A 24,913-nucleotide genomic window follows, 5' to 3' on the forward strand; every position below is an offset into this window, starting at 1 on the left:
TTTAGTGGGCTGGTAATATGATGAAATAACTGACAGGGTCTTATGTGCCTAAGTAATAGTAAACTATATGAAATAAATATAAATATTTATACATAAATTACTAGCGCACCCAGCCCGCTTCGCCGGGCTAGATTTTGCTTTATTTTATTTAAACAATAAACTTACATCATTAAATTTTTAACAAAAGCTGTATTTGACAGTTCGACAGTTCAAAAATAGGAGTGCTCCGATCGTCACCAAACTTTACAGGATTACTCGCCAGGTCAATCCGGAGATTCCCTGAAAGTTTCATTGAAATCGATTCAGCCGTTTCGGAGCCTATACGGAACATACCCACACAGTTTCTTTTTTATATATATAGAAGATAGATAGATGACAGACTGAGACATGGTCGGTAAATATGGGATGAGGCCCAGAGAAGAAGGCTCAGAGTCACTCAGCGGGCGATGGAGAGAGCTATGATAGGAGTATATCTACGTGATCAAATCAGAAATGAGGAGATCCGTAGAGGAACTAGAGTCACCGGCATATCTCAGCGAGTCGCGAAACTGAAGTGGCAATGGACGGGGCACATAGCTCGGAGAACTGACGGACGTTGGGGTCTTAAGGTGCTGGAATGGCGACCCCGCACCGGTAAACGCGGCCTAGGTCGGCCCCCAACGAGGTGGACAGATGACACCAGGCGAGTCGCTGGGAGCCGCTGGAGGCAAGCGGCCCAGGACCGTGTATTGTGGAACTCCCTACAAAAGACCTATGTCCAGCAGTGGACGTCGATTGGTTGAGGTGATGATGATGACGATGATAATAGATTAATTAAAAAAATATTGTTTTAAAAAAAAAACTTACCATGTTGCAAAGTTGCCATATGTCGACAGTGGGTACAGCTGCTCTTATCAGAGTACGTCGCTTTTTGTTTGACATATTGAAATCGTCCTCTGTGAAATGACACGAACAAATCTTACTGTACTTTGTGGGCAACCAATCTTTTTTTCCGACCACAGATACCCACTTCTCCTTAACTTCAGGATCTTGAGGGAAGCTAAAATATATACAAAAACAAAAATATAGGTAAAACATAGAATTTAAAACATACAGAACCCTCATTCAGCCATTATTGCATGAAGTGCATTGTCAGTGGCGTGCACAGAGCAGATGATATAAAATGAAGAAAATGTCCAGTATGATTTATAAATACTTAAGGTTAGGCTTTTTATAACTCTTACGCAGGATAGAAGCAGGCGTTACTTTGCGGAAATCCATGATTTATTATGAAAATTAAGCTAAGTTTGCTATACTCCGCGAAAGGCACGAGAATCTGTATGGTGTTATTTATGATTCCTACAATCTTTATACTCCACACCAAACAGATCTTCGGCAATGTACCCTCTAACAGAGCGATTAAGTTGTTCTTAACAACTATTATTCGGTTTCGGAGCGAAACGTGCGTAGAGAGAAATTTCCGAAGATCTATTCGTTGTGGAGTTTAAGGATTGAAGAAATTTTAAATTACACCATATAGATTCTCCTGCTTTTCGCGGAGTATAGCAAATTAAGCTTAATTTTCATAATAACATTTATTATGAAAATTAAGCTTAATTTGCTATACAATGCCTTTCCTTAGGATTTTTTTAAAACTCTTACTGCAGATTATTTTCATTTTATATCATCTGCATACCCTGTGCATATCCTCTATGCACGCCACTGTGCATTGTGTCCAAAAATAGTGAAAACGCCCCGCGCACGTCTGACTTTAAACCCGCTAATGTTGCTAGCTCAAAAACTTTTTGTCACTATTCCAATTTATGGTAAACGTTTAGGACATTAAAAGTACAATAACTACCGTCAACTGCTAAATGGAATGAAGTGGTAACCGCCTGATCGAGAAACACTACTAAAGTGGAGTGGTTTTTGATGCTTCAATATAAGTCGTGTACACGGCTTCTGTATGTTCTTAATTCTGTTAGTCAAAAATGCATAATCAACGATCGAACGATGTATATCTTTTTTTTAAATAAAAACATCACTAGCTTGCGACGGTCCCCTGCGGCCGTACTCCTAAAAGTTCGGAGATGAAAAACTACGCACTGGTAGCCATACATTTCTGTTTTTACAACGGCGTACACTAGTTGTTTTAAAGCGTAAGAGGTTATATAGTTTAAAAATAAAAATACAGTCGCTATCTGTTTTAAATGTTTTTATATTATAAATTTTCGAGATGGATTTTGTTTTAAACAGTTTTAATATCAAAAAAGGAATTATTACTTAAAGAAAATACTTACTGATGAAATGTGATTCCTTTATTAGTAAAATTACATGTCCTTGATGAATTTCCGCAACGAGCAATGGCACAAAACACCATTTTTATATGGTACCTTCCTCGACAAGGTTTCGAGAGCTACTGACGCCAAACTCGACTCTTGCAGATTATTGTTCTCAGAGTCTCGTTTACGGCGACAATGTCACGCGTACATAGGGTTACCAGATGAAAAAAATCAAATCTTTTTTATTTATTTTTATTCCACTTAAAGTTATGACCTTCTGTCATGACTTACGGTACCGAAACGTGGACACTGACAGCGAAGCTGATTCACATACTTCAAGTCGCTCAGCTTGCTATGCTTGGTGTTTCTTTAAGGGATGAGATCCGTAACGAAGTGATTCGTCAAAGAACTAAGGTAACTGACATAGCCGTTCGTGCTAGTATACTAAAGTGGAAGTGGGCTGGTCACGTTTGTCGGAGGACCGATGGACGTTAGAGTCTACGTGTCGGTACAAGTCGCGGCAAGTAAGTCTAGCGTTGAACGAAACGTGGAGGGGATAGCTGCGCGTGGGTACTGTCGCGCAGGTAATACAATAATTGCTTTAATTAATAAATTATATTTAGCCATTAATTAATAAAGTAATGATTATTATCCAATGTAAATGATATTATTTAATTGTAATGTGTGTGTGTATGTGTGTAGTGTAAATGCATGTTTGAGTGTGAGTACATGTGTTTGTAATTATTTATTTATTATTTATTAAACTCTTTATTTGTATACCACAACATTAACATATTTAAAATATAACAAAAACAGAAACATATCGAAAGAAGTAGTAATACAAAAGGCGGCCTTATCGCTTAATAGCGATCTCTGCCAGGCAACCTTAGAATTAGGAAAAAAAAAAGAAGAGGAGAATAGACTGCTGGTGGGACAAATATTAAAATACATACATGCGAATAACTACATGCTAATACATAAACTAGTGTACACTAAAAGATAAAAAGTAAATAATATAATTAATAAATAAATATAAAAATAAACTAATATATATAATAACAACACTTACATATTTAAATACTATAACATACAATAAATGAGTAAGTATGTATATACATACTATTAATATTATTATAGTTTAGAGTTTCAAGTTCCAAAGATTTCTTGTTATCTAGGCTATAATTTTCCTCCCCGCGACCCTCTTACTCCCCCATGATACCTTATTTTCGACTTCTGCGCAATAACGGTCACCGTTACTTTCGTGCCGCTACTTCTAAACGGAGTGTGAGCGACCACCTCCGAAAAGTGGCAGGCATCGATGAGGAAAGCCGAAAATAGGAAGAGTTGGCGCTGCTTGAAAAAGGCCTATGTGCAGCAGTGGACGCACAATGGCTGATGAAGTCCGGAGAAAAGGCCCGATTTCCGTTGAAAAATCCTGAGATTTTTCTACCAAACGCTAGTAGCCACAAATATGTGGGCTCTTCTTAGACCGGAGCCATTTAGTACCCTCCTAGTTTTAGTTTTAAATTAACGAATCCAGTCACCACCTACACCCTAACATTAGTGTTACATGTTAAACGTATGAACGCTTCATAAGTGCCTGTGATAAGGTCTACACGGATAAAACAATTTTATAAAATTATGGAAAAACTAAAAAAAAAAAATAGTGCGTGTAACATTAACGCGTGATTGAAACTTTTATGATTATTTATTGATGGAAGAGTAAAATGTTCCTGGAACTAAGCCATTTCATTTAATATTCACCATTTCATTTTATATTCTATTTAAAATTCATTTATATCACTTTCACATTTTATAAATATTTTCGTTTGTTAAATAGAATAATTGGGAGTAGAAAATTGAAAATTTCAGAAAATTTATTAATAATTTATTTATTAAAAAAGTAAATTAATATTTTAAATTGCAATTTAAAATATTTTTTAAAAACTGTCGAATTTTTGTTTACTTTGCTGTTCACAATTGATCCGTTTGAAAATATTGGAAATAAATAATCCTAATTGATTATGATATTTGCAACTAGCTGGCGTATAAGTCAAGAAGCGTGGAGTATATGGCATATACTTACGACCAATACAAATTATTATTTTTAAATAGCGGAAACTATAAGGACATCTACGCGTTACTTCCGTCAGAAAAAAATCTGAGTTACTCCCGCCTAAAGTTAGTTGCGCCTAAAGAAGTTTTACTTCAAAAATAGAAAGGGCGCCATCAAGTGGAAATAAAGTGTACTAACACGCGTTAAAGGTAACGTATTTTCTGTCTGTGTGCCGATTTCAACCAGTCTCGCATCTTCAACTCTCATTGGTAGACCAGGTAAACGGTGGCACGGTAGCGAAGTAGTTTTAAGCCGCTTGCGATTCGGTCCAACAAGAATATCCATAGCGTCAAAATGCTCCTCGCAAACAGTATAATTCTGTGGGGGCCTGTGTATTAAATCCTCGCGGGATATTAGACTTAGCCATTTGGAACGTCTGAAAAAAATGACAAAATATCGGATAGAAGCAGACGTTACTTTGCGGAAATCCATAATAGGTATATCATGAAAATTAAGCTTAATTTGCTATACTCCGCGAACAGCAGGAGAACCTGTATGGTGTAATTTATAATTACTTAAATCCGTGTACACTCTACACCAAACAGATCCTCGGCAATGTACCCTCTACGCACGTTTCGCTCCGAAACCGGAGCATCCTCAGAAGTTGACTTTACAATTATTCATTGCAAAGTCAACACCGACGTATGGCGTGGAGTATACGGATTGATTTAATTATAAATTACACCATAAAGATTCTCCTGGTGTTCGCGGAGTATAGCAAATTAAGCTTAATTTTCATAATATGACAAAGTATCGTCCGTTTACTGGCATTTTCCAGTACAGTTTTCATCAGGATTAGCCCATAACAGTCCACTGCTGGGCAATAGGCCTCTCCCAACAGTGGGTTTCCACCACCACGCTTGGCAGACGGGTTGGTGGTCGCAGTAGATGGTACATAGCACATAGGACGCTGCAGCCAGTTTTTAACCCCCAACGCAAAAACGAAGAGGAGTTAAAAGTTTGACGTGTACGCGTGTCTGTCTGTGGCATCGTAGCTGTCGAACGGATGAACCGATTTGGTTTTCGAAGTTATACTTCTATTGGATATTGACTAAACAATTATTCATTGTAAAGTCAACATCTCCTGACGGTGCCCCGGTTTCGGAGCGAAACGTGCGTAGAGGGTACATTGCCGAGGATCTGTTTGGTGTAATATACGGATTGAAGAAATTATAAATTACACCATACAGATGTATGCTGCTGTTCGCGGAGTATAGCAAATTAAGCTTAGTTTTCATGATATAGTTATACTTCTTTTGGCGCGTTAGCGAAAAATGATGAGAGTAAATTTTATAAAACTATGTTTTTTTTTTTTGGACCGATTTTCATCAAACATAGCTAAGAACAAGCCTGACTTATTCGCGTATCAACAAAAAGAAAATTAAAATCGGTTTACCCGTTGGACAGCTACGATGACACAGACAGACACATGCCCAGACGTCAAACTTGTAACACCTCTTCGTTTTTGCGTTGAGGGTTAAAACCGGGATTCACTAAGATTGAAACCAAATAAATCCGTTTTCTCGGTTATCACATATGATATGCATTCTCAGCCACACCACGAATTTAAACAGACAGACAAACCCCCCGAAACTTTAATAAAGTCATTTATTATTAGTAGTTTCAATGTTCACAAAAATTAAATTGGTCAAATCAAATAGCTTCATCAAATGGAGTACCTTTCAAAGTCAGTAGGCAGTTTAAAAAACGAAAGACTCGGTTTTGCAACGACCGAGTTCAAACAGCCGTAAGATACGCAGAGCACTGGCATTTTTCAAATCGTGAACGGTCCGTGGTGCAAGAGAATCGAGAGCGACCGCTCGCCTCGACGCGTGAACCCCGACTAAATCCTTCGAGATTAGCTCAAGAGCGCGGGGCCACACTACGAACAAATGTTCGAAACAGCATATTCACACAATTGCACGCGTTTATGAGGCCCCAAAGCTATTATCGAAGTATTTTAGTCGGGACTCCGTGCTACCGACTACCGTGTCGAGACGAGCGGTCGCTCGCGTTACTATTGTAAGGTATAGGTAGGTCGCGAGGAGCATAGGTAATGCTTTTAGGCTTGTTTATTTCACTTGTATACTTGTTTTTTTCGCATACTTTCACAATATAATGTCCTATGGGATCTTGTTGTGGGGAAAAGCTGCTGATAATGAAAGTATATTTATACTACAGAAAAGAGCTGTACGATCGATATATAAACTTGGATCACGCGAATAGCTACGTGAAAAATTTAAACAGATAGTACTACTTACAGTAGCTTCGCAATAATAATATCACCTTCGGTGAATAATATAGTCTTTGTGAGACAAAATATTACGATTTATTAACATAAATCTGAAATTAACAATCGACTTACCAGAAACGGACATAAATTAGTGATATTTGCATATCGTCTTCGAAAGCAGCAAAACTCCTTTGCGGGATTGAGTATACGCTTTAACAACCTGATTCCTAGCGTAATTATGGACTTAGATATAAAGTGAAATCATTGCAAAATATAATTTTAGGAACCATTTAGTTTCGGCCACGTATTTTTGCTCATATGTCAGCCTACACGCGTCATAAAAATAGGTTTCTACTAAACATCTGTATACAAACTAAAAAAAAAACTTAAATTTCTACGGAACAGCTCTCGGCGAGCGTGAGGACAGAGCGCAGGCAATATAGAGACCACCTTTTTATCATACAGTATACTTAAAAGGTCGTGAACGTTTACACTATTTTTGTAAAGAATTGAAAGAAAGACATAGTATCCCAGTGATAGCATTTTGTTAGAGCGACCACATATTTATGCTCTTATGTCAGCCCAGACGCGTAATACAAATGTGGTTTGCATGTTAAAATTTAGTAAAAACATTTACTTAATATACCTATGTATCTCAATTTCTGAGAAATCTTCGATATGCACTGAACTAAATGCAAAATAAAATTTTAGAAACCGTTTTGTTTCGGCCACGTGTTTCTGGTCATATGTGAGCGTAGACGCGTGGTAAAATAGATTAAAAATTTCTGCTAAACATCTGTATACAAAATAAAAAAAAAAAATTAATTTCCACGGAACTCGGCGTGCGAGAGGACGGAGCATTGAGAGACCACCTATTATTCATATAGTGTACTTGAACAATCGTAGATATAAACTTTTTTTTTGTACCTAGAGAAATGAAACAAAGACATAGTATCATAGTGATAGCCTTGTGGGAAAAGGCCGTGGGTTCGATTCCCACAAGTGGAAAATGTTTGTGTGATGAACATCAATGTTTTTAGTGTCTACCCAGACATAATAATATTTATGTAGTCTATTCATAAAACTTTTTATCAGTTAACTGAATAGACATAACACAAGCTACGCTTACTTTGGGACTAGATGTCGATGTGTGTATTGTCGTAGTATATTTATTTATTCAATTAATATATACCTACCAGGTGAGGTATTGCAGTTGTATACAGCTTACGCAAACCGGTTAAAGTCACAAAATAGTCGGTATCGTTAAAGTGCGCTGAGCAAATTCTATGGGATTTTTTCGCTTTAAACAACGGATCGCCCCGCTGCCTTCTTATCAAGCGATACCATAATTTTCTTCTATGGGGCTCGGCGGGCAACCTGAGGAAAAAATAAATAAAATTATTTATTACCCTACAGCAGGGCTAGCTCGGGCAGGAGACAAAAATTATATCCCCCGATTATAAATACACATATATTATTTGGATATTATTCCTACTTGTGCGCCAGTGCTCTGAGAGTTGATAAAGCTGTGGGAGAAGATAAATTTATATCCTTTCTCCCGGGGAGATAATTGTCTCCAGCCCATGCTAGCCCTACAGGTGTAGGTCACACCTCATGTGTTTGTAATTGCATTAGCAATCTCGCCCTATAAACTGGAACACAGCAATTGGCGGAAGTACTTCTCTGTCACATATCCATACATCCAACTACTAATAAATAAAAATGATTATTACTTACCGAAAGAAAGACACACCATCCTTTTTCCTGTTCGATTTTTTATCGGAATTAGTACACTTTCGCACTACGCAACTCGGCATTCTCGCAACACAAATGCGACCACGCGCGACGAAAGTCAGTGCGACACTGAGTGACTGAATAGGCTTTGGTGCTCTTTGGACGTCTTCGCTCTGAGGCGTCGGTGCCATTTTGTCATTTCATTAACCCAGTCAGTTAACGCATTGATACAATCCATGCTTATATTAAATAGCTTCTCCCCGCGTTACTAAACGTAACGTAATGTTTTAATGTTATAGCGATAATATAATGATTGGAATGTAAACTTTTTTGTAATGCTTTGATAATGGCGCCCCCAGCGTAGCAGCGTTGTATTTTAATAATTAAAAATGCCTGGATTTAATAACATTGGAAACGATTTTTTTTTAAAATCGAATAACGGTTAAAAATAATTGTTGTATTGTTCCTTATCACAATGGTAAAGAAATACAGGCACGTACTTTTAAAGCTTTGGAGATATGTGCGTTTTAATAAGCAATTAAAATCACTCACTCGCTTAAAAGGTTTAGGACACCTGCTTGCCGGAGAGTTCTACGTCGTTTATGTATATATAAATGGCGTGTGTAGTCTTCCAATCCGCAGTTGGCCAGCGTGGTTGACTAAACTATTCTCATTCTGAAATTGGACCTGTGCCCTGTATTTGGCCGGTTATGGGTTCATTATGATGACAGCTACAAAACCACTTAATAACTGCACTTGCAAAACAATAACTCAAAAAAAATACCTCTGAGAAAGCCGAAGGAACCACTCCAGGTTTCAACTTCTTCCGAGCTTCTGTCAGGTAATCCTCTTTTTTGAAATGCATGCTGCATATTACAGAGCTTGAAGTAACCTTACCGGGGATCACCTCCATCCATTTTTTTCTTAATTCCGAATTTGAGGGTAATCTGAAAACAAATTTTCGTCCGTTTTAGTCCAAATAGCTATGTTCGGTCCACTCTCTTATATCGTCGAACCACTTCTTCCTCGGGCTCCCAGGTGCTCTTTTCCCGGTAATTTTCCCCTCAAGGATCGCCCTTGGGAACTCGAACAGGGATCCTTTCTGTAGGTGACCGAAAAACGCAACCTTCCTTTGTATGACGGTTGTCATTAGTTTCCGTTGGCATTTGGCCCTTCGTAATACTTGAGCGTTTGAGGATGAATTCTCTACATGATATTTTAATCATTTTTCGTAATTACCGCATCTCAAACGTTAATCAATCAAGCAGTACATTACATTTATATAGACGTGACGTCATACGCTCTATTTAAAACACTGGAATATGATGTTCGGAATTATATACATAGTATGCCAAAATACTATGATATTATTGGAAATTAAAAGTTTTTTGTCATGGCCGCACTTATGACGCGTAGGCGAATTCACACAGATTTTAAGAGAGTTAGCTAGACACGTAACAATAATGTGAAACGTTTAAAATTTAAATAAATCAACCAAAAACTTCAAACTTAATAAAAAAATTGTTATAAAAGACCCAAATTCAAATTCTCGGACGAACTAAGAATTGTCCTAAATATACTACTATCGTTTTGGTCGCCCTACTGACATTTCAACGACCTGCCTGGTGCAGTGGCGACCGCTATTGATTTATGAGTCAGGATCCGGGTTCGACACCCGAAAGGCGTAATCTAAGTATTTATAATTTCTCGTCTAGTCTGAATTAGCAAAAGTCGCATAAAGAAGGTCTCTGACACCAAGTCAGAGGATAACTAAGTGCGAAAAAAAAATTTATTCTAATCTGGTCTTATGGGAGGCTTCGGCCGTGGCTAGATACCACTACCACCCTACCGAAAAACACGTGCCGTCAAGCGATTAAGCGTTCCGGTACGATCGTGGATATTACTGCCATAAAATCAACATGTTAGCCCGTTACCATCTTGGACTGCATCATCACTTACCATCAGTTGGCATTGCATTCAAGAGCGTACCTACTTGTAGAGGAAAAAAAAATGTAAATACATACTTACTTGTGAAAGCAAATCCCGCAACCCGGATACGATTCTTTGTCACATCCGTCCACAGCACATGTAGTGTTCACCATTTTTAAACTCAGCACTTAGATTCAATTATGGAGGGTAGAGGTAAGGAGAGTCATCTGTGTATATGAAAAAGTGTCGTCAAAATGTATTAAATTAGGATGGCGCCACATTTGCATCAGGGTAACTCTTAAAAGAAGCGCCAAATATAAATATTGTTAGAGTAGGCTTGAAAAATAAACAAGGAAGTATGGAGATACAAGGATGTAAGGTTATAATTACCACAATATTTTGTACAACGTAAGTTGTTGAAATTCTCAATAATTAACTACTTTAGTCGATAATGACATTAAATTTTTTAACTCGGCATACTTCAATTCATCTACGATTGCTACATTCATACCATACCCTGTGCATCCACCAGCGCCATTGTGGAGGATTTTTGAACTGTTATTTAGCGCAACAACTGGACACTTTTTCAACTTTTCTCCCATATAAGATGACTCTCCTTACCTCTACCCTCCATAGATTCAATGCCAGAAACAATTTTTTTTTTAATTTAATTTATTTTACGACCATGCATTCAAGTCCTTTAAGGCCTTTCAAAAAAATATTACAGTTCAGCTTCGAACAGAAACAATTAAAAATACACAAAACAACAGATAACCTTAGTGACAGCTATCGACGGCCATCTTGCTTTTTTTTGGATAACTCACAGGCGTGCATGTTTCCTTGCAATGTTTTCCTTGACCGTTAAAGCAAGTTATATTTAATTGCATAAATTAAGAATTTGCAATTAACATAGCTCTGGAAAGATCGTGATACGTGTCGGGGATTCAGCTCGGTCCCCCCAAAAGTTTTTTAAATGGTTTGGGAGAAAAATGTCAAACTGCACTGTAAAAATCTTAGGAATTTTCAATGAAAGTAAGGCCTTTTCTCCGGGCTTTTGATTTGATTTTTTCATCTGGTAGCCCTAAGTCCATCAGAATAATTGCCATTGTAAATTCAGTTCTTTTAAAAGATCATCGATTTTTATGTTGTGGCAATTTCGAGAAAAGAAAAAAAATATAAAGATAATATCAACGCGCTATTTTTATCTTTTATCTATGGTAAGAAGCTGTCTTAAACAATACGTGATCAAGGTAGGTATACTTTTGGTCATGTCAAAGTTGAGCGCTCTTTACAGTATATTTTTTTATTGTTAATTTTATCATTATTAATACAAAACAGCAAAAATAATCGAAATCGATAGGTTCTATATTTGATAAAATCAAAAGACCACCACGCTGGCGCGGGCGCAGCGGTGATCGACGGGATTATAATTGGTAGGTTCCAGGTCCGATTCCCGACAGGGCTATTCTGAATTTTCTCTGGTCTAGTCTGGCGGGAAGCTTTGACCGTGGTTGGTTACCATTTAGCGTTTCTGTACAATGTCGCATAGAAAACGCTTAGTATAGTATGGCTTGAAATTTATCTTGAAACTTACAAAAAAAAATATTAAGAAATTGGTTAAAAATAAACCTCACATATGCCTTACAATTTTCCTCATACCCTTTTACCATCTCAAGCTTTCGTAGCGCGTCGCGCTTCGGCTACTTTTCAGAAGTTTTACTTCTGCCCTAACTTTTGCCCCGTGTGAATTGCACTTCTTATTTTGAAATTATTACAAGTATAGATGTTGGCAGCCCTACAAACGTACGCCCTACAGGCGCCCGCGTATTTGTCAAAATTCCCATGTATTTGTGTATGAAGTTTGAATTAAATGTATTTATGTTAATGCGCCCAATGGGCTAGAATTATCTTGCAAAATAGTTTTTAAATTTTTTATGTAACATGTAAGCCGAAATACAATTTATGTGGTGCGAAAGCGTAGACCTGCTAGCTGCTAGCTTGAAGCAAAAATGATCTCCTATAGTCAATACAGATAAATACGCACATGTTCATTTAAAGGTCTGGGCTGACGCAAGCAGCAGCAACGAATCTTCGTCTACTTCTTCTTTGGGCTAATGGATTTTTGTCATGTCTGCACGGCACAATTTACTACGCCAACGTTAGGTATCACACAATATACAAACTGAAATCCACAGCACTTCAAACTGTCTTACAAGTACCGCATGCGTACAAAAGATGGCGTTGTCTATTCTAGTTCCATGATCGCTACATAGACGGCGGTGTACATTTGAACTAGCTAGACGACCGACTACGCGTATGACACGTAAGCGGTACTATAATACTACTAGTAGTATTATATTATAGTAGACATCTCAAGTTATAATCAAGTATTTTACGGTAAGTAAGCTGCAATACAATTTACTTATGTGATTCACAGGCGTTGACCAAAGGCGTCAAAATGCAAGAAAATATTCTCAAAGTCTGATTGCAGTTAAAGATAATAAATACGCACATGTTTATATGCCTCAGCAAACGCAAGCAGTAGCAACAAATCGTCGTCACTGTCGCTATCACTCATTGTAGAAAACTGAAATCCACAACACTTAAGACTATCTTACAAGTATCGCATGCGTACAATAGATGGCGTTCTATTATGTAGTTACAAGTTCTCTACATAGATGGCGCTGTACAGTTGAACTTTAAAACAAGGACTTTACGACCAACCACGCGCTCGACAGACGTCCCGCAGACGTCGCTCCGCACACTAAACTAACTTTTGAATTCGTCCGTTGAGTGAACGCATTCCTGGGCCTGTCAGGTCAAGATTGAATGGACGGTGTAAAGAGTTTTTATTCATCGATAATACTAAAAGTTAGGTTAGGTTAGTTACTAACTAATTACCTAAATAAAATAGAGAAATTTAAAATGTTACCTATCTGTATGTTTTAGTTAGGATTATTTACGTCTTCAAATCGGCGAGGCGCGTGGGTGCGAGTGCGTTTACCTAAAACCTTCTGATCTTTTTAATTGTTATAAACTAAGCTATATTTATTTAAGCAATCGTGTGATATAAGGTAATATAAATAAATAATAGAAGTTTTTTTTTATTTGTTTACATTATTTTTTTAACTTAACCTACGAAAACAATATTAACGGCGAGCAAATCTTCAATTTATTTCGCCTTATGTATTGTTGGGCAATAACAGAAAAAAAAGAGGTTCTAGGTAAGACCTTTCCTCGACAACGGAAATCTTAAGTATCATAGACTGAATAAAGATAGACCAATGAACTGTGTAACCGCGACTGAGATAGAAATAACATGACGTAACGGTGACGTCACATGACAAGGTTTGCGTTTAACGTTGCCACAATGACTGCGCTCCCCCTTTAAATCCCCTAGTTTAGGTTATAAGATGAAATAGGTTGAGGCTGTATTGATTTAATTTTTTAACCTAAGCAAATGATAAATATCTTAAACAACACAGCGTTTGTGTTTGCCGCACTCGCAGAACGCCGGAAAAACACGCCCAGCGTTTTCGGCCGCATCCTTGTAGGTAAATTTATTTTAAAACGCCTAGCGTGTTCGAGCCGCACACGCGTTACGTAGTTTTAAAACACAAACGTTGTGTTTTCAGCAGCCAACGTGTTAATGACAAGGTTGCTTGGAAGCACCCGGCTCCGTTAACATCTCCTACAATTGAAAATTGTTGATTTTCGAAAAGGGCAACGACTGAGTTTTTTGCCAGCTTATTCTCGGTTGAATCATCAATCAGCCTTCCAAACTAATGGTAGTCACAATCAAGTTTCGTATTTATTTCTAATATTTGTGCATTTAGTTTCACCAGATGCCTATTTTTTTGCCGAATAGTATAATTTTTTTTTTGAAGTTGAGCAGCAACCTCGGCGTTTTTCATCCAAATCTAGTTTTAAATTATTCTTTGCGAATTTTATCGTATCGGCAGTTCCAACATTCTTCTAGGATTTGGTTCTAGATTATCATACTCTTTAGGTGTTTTCTGCATCATTCAATCAAAATAACTAATGAGACAAATTTAAAATACGGGAAACACACGAAGAACCCATCCTAGCGGTTTGTAAACTTAAAACATATTTTCTAAGAATCTACTCTGGTGTAATAGGTATGTAATGCAAAAAGCCAGAATAAAATTAGCTTCGTAGTTACCAGAGAAATCATACAGTGCTCATGTAGACTGAATGGGGACTCTAAGGATTAGCTATAAATATGTCTAAGAACCTTCAAGTGATACTAAGTTGTTAAATAAATGAATTGAATTCGAGAAATACACCAGAATACCTACATCAGGTCATAGGTAACCGGAACGGAAAACATTTATTTTGACATTTATGCAGCCGTTTATGAAGTAAGCTGTATTTAGAAATGCAACGACTGATCTCATGTGTCATTTCATATGTGTTGACATACTCGACTATTTTGTAGATTTTGACGTGACGTCTTATAATTCGATGGAGCCGGCTGCACGTACGAAAAAACATGACGCACGCGGCGTTACCACAGTCGGCCTCCGCGTTCGACATCTGTCTCTCTCCTACTTGAGTGAGCGATGCGTCCGCGTGGACAGCTTCTATACAATAATAGATTTACATGTTTTCGGCAAGGATGAAGTGCAGTGAAAAGTGAATGTGGTGTCAATTGTTTAAAGCAACGATAATATCTATCAAACAAATATAATTAAAAGTTTCTTTTGAAAAATGCAACCATTCCATCAGTATTTTCTTACGACGTTGTCACGTTCAACTATCGTCAGTAAGCCGACTATACAGAAAACCAATTTTTTTTTTAAATAATTTAGAGTTCACGGATTGGGGATAGGAAATAAGAGACCATAGACAATGAATGGATAGCTTATTGTTAAGACCAGTTGGAGAATTCCTTTACACTAACATATGTAAATGGTGGTTACGCTGCGTCTTCCGCGCCAAGTTCTGCGCCAAGATGGTTGCTTGTGACGTCACTTGCGGTTAGCTAAATCTGGTCTTTTACTAATAATATATGGCGTTTTTTAGACAGCTGTATTTCATGGGAAATATAGACCATAGACAAAGATTGGGGATGGGAAATACAGACCATAGACAAAGATTGGGAATGGGAAATACAGACCATAGACAAAGATTGGATAGTTTATTGTTAAGACCTGTTGGAGAATTCATTTACATTAGCATAATATTCGTCTGCCCTCACGCCGAGAAGCCCTTGAGCTCTTGCAGTAGGTGTTTATGTTGTGTTTTCTCGTGCGTCTTCCGCGCGACGTTCTGCGCGAAGGCCGCGGGACAGTAAGAGCACTTATGCGGCCTCTCACCCGTATGTGTCCTTTTGTGATTAATCAGCACGCGATTTGTCTGGAATGAAAATTGCACTGATATCATAATGACAGGTATTTTGATGCTTACCAGGAGATCTCCACAACATGTATTGTAGCGGTCTCCACATTGCAGAACTAGATGGCGCCACAAAAATCCTGCATCGCGCTAGCGAAGTGTTCACAAACAATGCCTGTGTATACAACTTCCAATAATAAATGTTCGGACCTCGGTCCCCGCTCGGAGGAAGTTCTTCCTGTTGTTACGGTCGAGAATATCACCATAGCTCCCGTACATGTATGATTAACAATTTAAGAAACGAAACATTAGAAGTAAGAATAAGCTAACAGTGCAATATAATAGGTTACATAAAATTCATGATTCGCTTAAAGGAAATTGCATACAATTCTACAGTAAACTACCCATTTACATCTTGGAGATGTCTCTTCAAAAGAAATAAAAGTTCAAAGTTTGTATTAAGTTTAAGCTTATAGAAAAGTCGTATTATAGTATAAAGGACTACTTATATCGATAAAAAAGCTTGGGTGTACATTATTGCTTTAAACAGGTTGCTCTTCTAATAATTTTAAATGACAATGTGAGAAGGTGATGACAAAAAAAAAACCACACGGCTAAGTTTGTTGTGGGCTTCTTCTTAGACCAGGACGCGTTTGGAATCAACGTAGCTTTAATTTCTGTTAATTATCTAAGTATTTTTTTGTTCTGGGCTTCAAACCACCACGGCATGTCCCTCTTGTTGGCTTTGTTATATGTCCGGGGAACCCACTGTATACCTCCCAGACGTCTAACAAAATTCAAAATTTATTTATTCATGTAGGCCTATCACAGGCACTTATGAAGCGTTCATACATATATGTTTACATAATTGCAATGGGATGGTGATAACTTCGTTCGCCAACTTAAACCGGAACATACCCACACACTTTCTCTTTTATATATATAGATATATAGTTTATGGATTTCCGCAAAGTAACGCAAGCTTCTATCCAATTTTTTTTTGTTATCACCATCTCACAGTAAATTTATATTAACCAACCCAAACGATTGTGGTGGTAGAAGGTGGTAGAATCACTACAAACAGACAGACTTGACGTTTCAAAAGTGCTTATATTAGGCCTACTTGAAATAAATGAATTTTGAATTTTGAATTTGAATTTTGATTGTTGGGGCTCCCGTAGCGAGGAGGGGATCATGACAGCTTGAAACTCGATTAGGAAGAGTATTTGTCTACTTTACACCATTCTTTTTCTTCTTGCTTTATGCAATACCCTGGCCGATGCCACTGCTCCCCGGACGAGCCCTGGCACAAAAACCTCTACTTCGGAAGTTCTTAACTTACATGGAAACCTCTTCCGCAGATATCACATATCTTGTTCTTCGGCTTCTCGTATTTCTCGTGGACGAATTTCTTGTGTGTTCGTATCGCGTAGCCGTTTATGAAGTGCTGGAAAGAAAAAAAATTTTTTTTTTTTAAATTATACCTTGGCTTTTTTTGAAAAGCCGGCTAAGTTTATTGTTCGCTTATAAATAAATAAATATACTACGACAGTACACACATCAAAAAATATAATAAAGATTTTTTTTTCTTTTATAAATATACTACAACAATACCCACATCGCCATATAGCCCCAAAGTAAGCGTAGCTTGTTTTATTGGTACTACTGATTAACACTTATTATATACAAATAAACACCCAGACACTGAAAATCATCCATGTTCATCACATAAACATTTGTCCAGTTGTGGGAATCGAACCCACGGCCTTGGACTCAGAAAACAGGGTCGCTGACGACTGCGCCAGTCGGATGTGAATTTGACTTAGACTTTATAAATTTATGTTAAATTTTCTGACGCATATAATTTTTTATATTTTTAATTATAATTTTCCCATACTAATTTACATCCTCTATTCATTCATTTGTTTTTAAAAATCACAACTAAAGGTATTTTAGTTTTTAAAACAAGTAACCGTATTTATTAAACTGGAAACTAGGAAAATCCTTTTCCTTTGGAGAAAAAAAGACAATATTCAAAAGATAAAATACAAAATTCATTTATTTCAAGTAGGCCCAGTTTATAAGAACTTTTGCAACGTCAAGTCGGTCTGTTTGTAGTGTCCCTACCACATACCGTACCAGTGGCGTGCACTTCATACGTGCACAAAAGCACTGCGTACCCTAAAATTGCAATATTTTCCTGCTATATGCATCTCTGGTAAGAAACATACATACATACATAGTACCTTACCTTATCACAGAGCTCACAATAGTGCTGACTCTTTCTAACGTGTATTAGTTTATAGTGATTATCCATATAGCTCTTCCGACTGAATATCTTACCACAGTCCGGGCAAGGTACCCTGGAAACAGAGATAATTAAATAAAAAAACTATCTTTTTTACTAGTCATAATTGACAATTCAAGGATATGGTAACACCTTAAGGAGAATGCTGGAACATGGTTTCGTTTGGTGCCTCATTTAAATTGGTATCAAAAATTAAGTTTTTTTTTTTAAAAAAAAACAACCTCTGAAATATATTAGTGTTTCTTATATATTAAATAAATAAATAAATATACTACGACAATACACACATCGCAACCTAGCCCCAAAGTAAGCGTAGCTTGTGTTATGGGTACTAAGATAGCTGTTGAATATTTTTATGAATATAATACATAAATACTTATAATATACATATAAACACCCAGACTGAAAAACATTCATGCTCATCACACAAACCTTTTCCAGTTGTGGGAATCGAACCCACGGCCTTGGACTCAGAAAGCAGGGTCGCTGCAAACTGCGCCAATCGGCCGTCAAAATATATTATATTTATATTGCGAACAGTACCACCAATAGGTAGGTACAATAATCGCATGTGTCAAAAATAACCTTAATTCACAAACTTCATTTGCATGTATCTCTGAAATCCGGAAAACTAGAGTTTTAATGTTTTTTGTAATGTATTGTAATTAATAAACCCTACAAAATGAGATAAATTCCAAGAAGGCACCTTATAAGTACTATGTAAAACCAAATCCCATATTACATCCCATATTACTCCTTTGAAATGCATGTAAAAATTTTCGGAACTTACAGGATTTGAACCTGCGACTCTCTGGCAATAGCGGCCTGTGCGCTTTAACCTCTAAACTACGGGTCTCCTACCGTCTATGCCGAAAATTAGTTTCAAATCAGTGTTATTTGACAAACTTTTGGATGGGCTTTATTATCGTATCAATGACTGCAGAATTTTAGCAATTATAAACATTAATTAATTCATTGTATTTTTTGTAATTTGTGATTTTCATTTCGGTATTTCTTTTTTTTTTTGTTTTTAATTGTATTTAATTTAATTTTGACTTGTTATTTTATATTGATAATTGTTAGAATTTTATAGCAGGACGCACCCAGCCGAGAGGCCAACTCATACCAGGTCAGTTCAAAGAAAAGTGGCAAGTGTTGCACTATTTTGAAATCTTGAGTAAATGGGCCATTTTTTGAAATAAGTTGCCAAGTGTAGTATCATACTTTTTTTTTCCAAAATGAAGTGTCAAAGTTAACTGATAAAATTTTTGTTAACCATAACTCAATGAAACTTAATTTATTTTACTCAATAAACAATTTTTTTTACTTTTATTTGTAGTTTCGATTTATAGCACGGTTATTCTAGATGACGTCACTAAAAAAAATCACTGCCTTATTGTGAAATTTGTAAATACGGTAATTAAAAATGCGATCAAGGGTGTCGCTTTTTAATTTTTTTTTGATAAATGTCTATTACTACTTAACTATGTGACATGGATTTTTTTCCTTATTTTTCCCAGAACTGGTATGAGTTGGCCTCTCGGCTGGTACCATTTTACCGTCAAGTTTTGGGACACCTGTATATACCTTCTATAGTGTACGCTCACAACATGTTTTATTTTTAAGTTTAATGTATTCTCAACTAAGCGAGTTTTTTTTTAATTCTTTTGAGAAATAAAGATCTTAAACCACAAGAGTCGCTATGATAATAATCCTAAATATAATGCCGTTTGTTCCGAGAATTTTTATATGCATTTTAAATTTATAAAATTGATAACTGCTCCGAGTGTAGGTGAAAAACACTAATGTAAATTATAATATTATATAACCATCGCCTATAAAAGTTCAATACCTCGCAGGGCGTGCAAGGAGCGCGTCCTGCAACATGCAGCCCTGTGTCTTTCAAACTGAGGCGTAGGTCCGGTAACCACGCCCTTCAGACCGGCAGGGTGATTACATATCTCTACATCTACATCTCGTATCTCAATAATGCCGTCAAACGTCACTTTTCCACAAAATAAATAAACAAAACTGACATATTATGAAAATTAAGCTTAATTTGCTATAGTCCGCGAAAAGCAGGAGAATCTTTACGGCGTAATTTGTAATTTCTTCAATCCTTATACTCCACACCAAACAGATCTTCGGCAATGTACCCTCTACGCACGTTTCGCTCCGAAACCGGAGCATCATCAGGAGATGTTGACTTACAATGAATAATTTTTGTCATTGTAAAGCCAACATTTTTTGCCGAAGATCTGTTTGGTGTGGACTATAAGGATTGAAGAAATTATAAATTACACCATACATATTCTCCTGCTTTTCGCGGAGTATAGCAAATTAAGCTTAATTTTCATAATATATCATAGCATGGATTTCCGCAAAGTAACGCCTGTTTCTATCCAACAAAACTGACGTCTGACAGCAGTGATTGTAATATTTACGCCTGTCGCGCGATACGTAATGACCCTGCGGATCACAGTATTGCAACAAACTACTTTCCCGGACGAGTTCTGTCAAAAAAAGCTACAAAAAATGTGTTGTTAGAACCCACAGCCTTGGTCTCAGAAAGCAGGGTCGCTGCCCGCTGCGCCAATCGGCCGTTAATTTATACAACGTGTAAATGAAAACCGAAATAACACTTCAGAAGCTTTAGAGGTACATTATTTAATGTCTCTAAGACTTATCTTAGAATCCGAAACGCTAACAGTTTTTGAGTAAAACATTGCCATAGTTTTTTAAGGAAATAAATCAGATACAGCCCTAACGTCACTTAGGTGCGCGTCTCGCAGCGTAGGTACTATGCAGGTTTCGGTGTTTAATCTTTAATAGGGTTGCCATAAGTGAACTCTTAGAATGTTTTGAATTATTTTGTATGAACAACTAAATATGCTTCTTTTGATTTAATATTTTTACAGGGTGACTCCTTATGTCATATACTTTTGCACCCTTTAACAGTATTTCGTAATTCCGTTACACGTTGTATTTACTTAAGAGTATGGCAGTTATGTTAAAACCATAGCAATATGCTGCGTAGAAACAATTTAGGTTAGGTTAGGTTAGTAGCGGGCTAAACTGTTATAATATATATATATATATATACTAGCTGTTGCCCGCGACTTCGTCTGCGTTTGATTTTGTTTTTAAAGTATTCAGTATAGCTAAGCCTTAAATGATCATAGTAGTATATATATATATATAACATGTGACTGTCTATTAATTAAAGACAAATAATTTGCAATAAAAGAAAAATTGCGACTATAATTAAAGATCTTAGCTATCCTATCTCTTAAGTTGGACCAGACTGCTCACGGTGTGCCAATTTAATTTAAAATCGGTTAAGTAGTTTAGGAGTTCATCGCGGACAAACATCGTGACAGGAGATTTATATATATTAAGATTATAACAGTTTAGCCCGCTACCATAGTTAGTACTCAGTAAGCTGAGTTTCAAGCAGTAGCTAGATGACGCTTTTTCGATACATATATAAAGTAACGTTACTTTTAAGCAATCGATAAAGTTAACGATACTGAAGTAGTATCGGAACATTGAGGGCCTTAAAAATTAATTAGGCATAATATCGCAAAAGAAAAGCAGTATTTTTTTAGCTCTGACATTGAGAAGCCCTTCTCAATGTCAGAGCGAAAAAATTACAAACAAAATTAGCTTGCGCGCTCGCAATCGAAAACTCGTTTTGCATTTAAAAAAATATGTATCGTCATTGTAAAATGAACCTAATCTGCTTCGCTTTTGAGCTGCAAATCCTGTACTTCTGATTTTTGTTTTACAAACGTTCTGTCACAAACCCAAGCTAAATTATTGTAGATAAGATCCATTTTACAACGATGTTGAAGTATTTCGATGCGCGAAAACGACTCTGCGATTGCGAAGCAAATCTGGTACGAAGACATTAGCCTTCGTACAAGATTGATTATAACATATTATGTCGTGCGAAAATCGGACAGATCGTGTTTTTGCAAAAAACCTTGCGCTGGGTGCAAAGAAACAGAATTTTAAGTAAGAAAAGCACTCTTTACTATGTTTGTTACTGAAATGTAAAGGTTATAGCAGTGATTCCCAAAGTTGCCAATGGGTACTTCTAGGGGCCCACAGGAGGTCTACGTTTGATAAAAATGGACGTTTAAGAGTTTTGTTTGGGGCAACGATTTATCTAGTTTTGATATTAAAGAACCAAAATTGTTGGCTTGGCTTTACCCATTTTTTTTAACCCCCGACGCTAGTACGACGGTATGTTATAAGTTTGACGTGTTTGTTTGTGTGTCTGTCTGTGGCAGCGTATTTCCCGGACGGATTAACCGTTTTGTTTGAAAGGTGAATTAGTGAGTGTTTTTGGAGGAATTCGGGAGTGTTTTTGGAGGAATGCGACAGTGGGATTTCAGTAGGAGGTTGGAAGATATCCAACTTAAGATACGCCGAAGACATTTGGTGAAACGCCCCGAAAGAATAAGCGTCTCCTTTGGACTTGCAATCAATAGAGAAAACCAAAATAATGATCGTGAACCGAGCAAAACTTAACCACCCTGTCATTCCCATGATTTGCAACTGCGAGGTTGTCCAAAGCTACGTGTACCTCGGCTCTACCTAACATGGGCGGGTGTGAAGAATAGATCAAAAGAGATGTGCTATTACAAGATCTCAGAGTCACTCAGCGGGCGATGGAGAGATCTATGTCGGGGTATCTTTACGTGATCAAATCAGAAATGAGGAGTTCTGTAGAAGAACCAGAGCTACCGGCATAGCTCAACTAGTCGCGAAGCTGAAGTGGCAGTGGACGGAGCACATAGTTCGGAGAAGGAATGGACGTTGGGGTCCCAAGGTGCTGGAATGGCTGCCCCGCACTGGTAAGCGCAGTGTTGGTCGAACCCCGACGAGATGGACGGACGACATTAGGCGCGTCGCAGGTAGCCGCTGGATTCAAGCGGCCCAAAACCGTGGAATTTGGAACTCCCTACAAAAGACCTATGTTCAGCAGTGGCCGCCTATCGGTTAATGTGATGATTATTACAAAATCTGGCGTTAATAGGCTAGAAAAACTGTGGTGCAACCGCAATATTACTAAGGCCACGAAAGTCCGCCGAATGAGAAGTTTGGTCTTCCCAATATTTCTATATGGACTATATGGACCAGAAACATGGACGGTACGCTAGAAAGACAGTCGCAAAATCGATGCACTCGAAATGGGGTGCTGGCGGCGACTTTTGCTCCCTTGGACAGCTTCTCAGACTAACGTGTCGATCCTGGAGAAACTAAAAGTCAAAGAGGGGTTATCGTAGACTGTGCAGATACGAATCCTCAAGTTCTCTGGACATGTAACTAGGAATAAACACTCCATGGAACGTCTCGTAGTCCAGGGGAAAGTGGAAGGCAAACGGTCACGCGGTCGATTACCTTCGCGTTGGACAGACATAATAAAAGCTGCAACACAAACCTCCATCAATGTTCCCAAAACGCTGAAGACCGTATCAAGTGGAGGTGCATCGCGGGGGCTGCTGTAGCCAAAGAAAATGTATCATCGTCAACCGTGACCACTCTGGCACGAGTGAACGACTAAGGAGGAGGTTCTTAGGTATGTTTCATGAAAATCGGTCCAAGATGGCTGCCGTCAAATAGTGACGGATTAAATATTTTCTCACTCAAATGAAAGGGTTGACTAGTAGAATAAAATACAGTAAGACAACTTCCAAATCCAAGATGGCCGCCAACACATAATGGTGAAATATATTTTTTTTCACAACTTCTTCAATATGGGTTAAGTAAATTTTGAAATGATTTTGGCAATATTTTTTTGAATTCGATTTTTTTTTTAACTACACAAAAATAGTTTTTTTTTTGGAATATGGCAGATATGTACTAGCAGGGTGTCCACAGAAACCAGTAAATTTTTTAAAAGAGAAAGTAATAGTTTGGGAAATTTTGGTCACTTGGTTTTCTTACAAAATGATTGATTGCAGATTGCGTAAAGTCGTGTTGTCCTTATCTTAAAGAAAGGAAGGAAAAAAGATAGCCCATATCATAAACATATTCAATATGCTTTCTATAGATATTTAGGATTATATTGATTTCGAATCACCGGCGTTAGTTTCATATTACTCTTTGCATTTGCACAAGGTTTTTCCTGCAAAAAAAAAGCGATGTTTCCATATTGCCTTACGACATAATTGTATACGTAGTAAGGTTAACTTATTTACCAACGATTATAAGATGTCGATATTAAACTTAACCCTTTGTTTTATAAGCACTAGATTTTGCCTGTAATTTCACTCGTTATTCACCTGCCCTTTAAGGACTGACAAAATTGAAATCGTTAAGTCGCGTACATTATGAAGTGTCCACGTATGAAATTATAGTAATTTATTTTAAACTATGAAATCTATTTTATGCACGAAAACAGTTAAATTTGTTACGTTTTCCACTTTCCTACTAAATTGTTAACTCTCTCTTTATTTTATACTTATATATTACGTATATTTATTTAAATTATCTATGTATTAGTAACTATACAGTTAGTATTTATGTATATATTACAACACTCTTGGCTATATCCCGTTCTCTTGCTCCTTTCTACAAAGGTTGCCTGTAAGAGATTGCTTGCAGCAATAAGGCCGCCTTTGCATGTCTACATTGTTTACTGTTTCATTAATATTTCTTTTCCTATATGTATGTTTACGTGCAATAAAGTGTTTCTTCTTCTTCTCTCTTTTTACTATTGAGTGAGTGAGCCTACCTTCGACACATTACGCCTTTTCACACGCTTTTTTTAGCTTCACCTGTATGTATGTTTGTAACCGACTTTGGACACGATTTTGACCCTCTTCAAACAGTCTGATCGCTCAAACTTTGTAGATATATTAAGAACCGATGGCAGTACACTAATTTGATAAAATTATTCCATTTTTCGATTTGCAAAATAATATTTTTTGTTAATTAATATAAATTTCATCTACAGTCGATAA

The 24,913-nt window shown here is 37.1% G+C and overlaps 2 protein-coding genes across 10 annotated transcripts in view; both read right to left on the reverse strand.

Moving 5' to 3' along the window:
• LOC120635674 overlaps nt 1-12,888 on the reverse strand; it is a 53,257-nt gene extending 40,369 nt beyond the window's left edge. For 2 of the 5 annotated variants that reach the window (XM_039906765.1, XM_039906763.1), the window contains exons 1-2: nt 8,348-8,726; nt 7,807-7,987 (exon numbers count right to left, since the gene is read on the reverse strand). In XM_039906765.1, coding sequence (XP_039762699.1) covers nt 7,807-7,987; nt 8,348-8,535 — 369 coding nt within the window. In that variant the 5' untranslated portion in view covers nt 8,536-8,726. Of the gene's footprint in view, nt 1-4,515; nt 4,754-6,056; nt 6,207-7,806; nt 7,988-8,347; nt 8,727-9,128; nt 9,281-12,785 lie in introns of those variants that run through there. The other 3 variants (XM_039906764.1, XM_039906770.1, XM_039906767.1) reach the window with 3 other exon arrangements.
• Nucleotides 12,889-15,417: 2,529 nt separating this feature from the next.
• LOC120635767 (zinc finger protein 726-like) overlaps nt 15,418-24,913 on the reverse strand; it is a 31,977-nt gene continuing 22,481 nt past the window's right edge. For all 5 annotated transcript variants that reach the window (XM_039906917.1, XM_039906914.1, XM_039906915.1 and 2 more), the window contains 3 exons: nt 17,883-17,994; nt 16,974-17,078; nt 15,418-15,652 (listed from right to left, as the gene is read on the reverse strand). In XM_039906917.1, coding sequence (XP_039762851.1) covers nt 15,491-15,652; nt 16,974-17,078; nt 17,883-17,994 — 379 coding nt within the window. In that variant the 3' untranslated portion in view covers nt 15,418-15,490. The remainder of the gene's footprint in view (nt 15,653-16,973; nt 17,079-17,882; nt 17,995-24,913) is intronic.

Source organism: Pararge aegeria, chromosome 27 (genome assembly GCF_905163445.1).
Source record: "Pararge aegeria chromosome 27, ilParAegt1.1, whole genome shotgun sequence".
NCBI classification, from domain to species: domain Eukaryota; kingdom Metazoa; phylum Arthropoda; class Insecta; order Lepidoptera; family Nymphalidae; genus Pararge; species Pararge aegeria.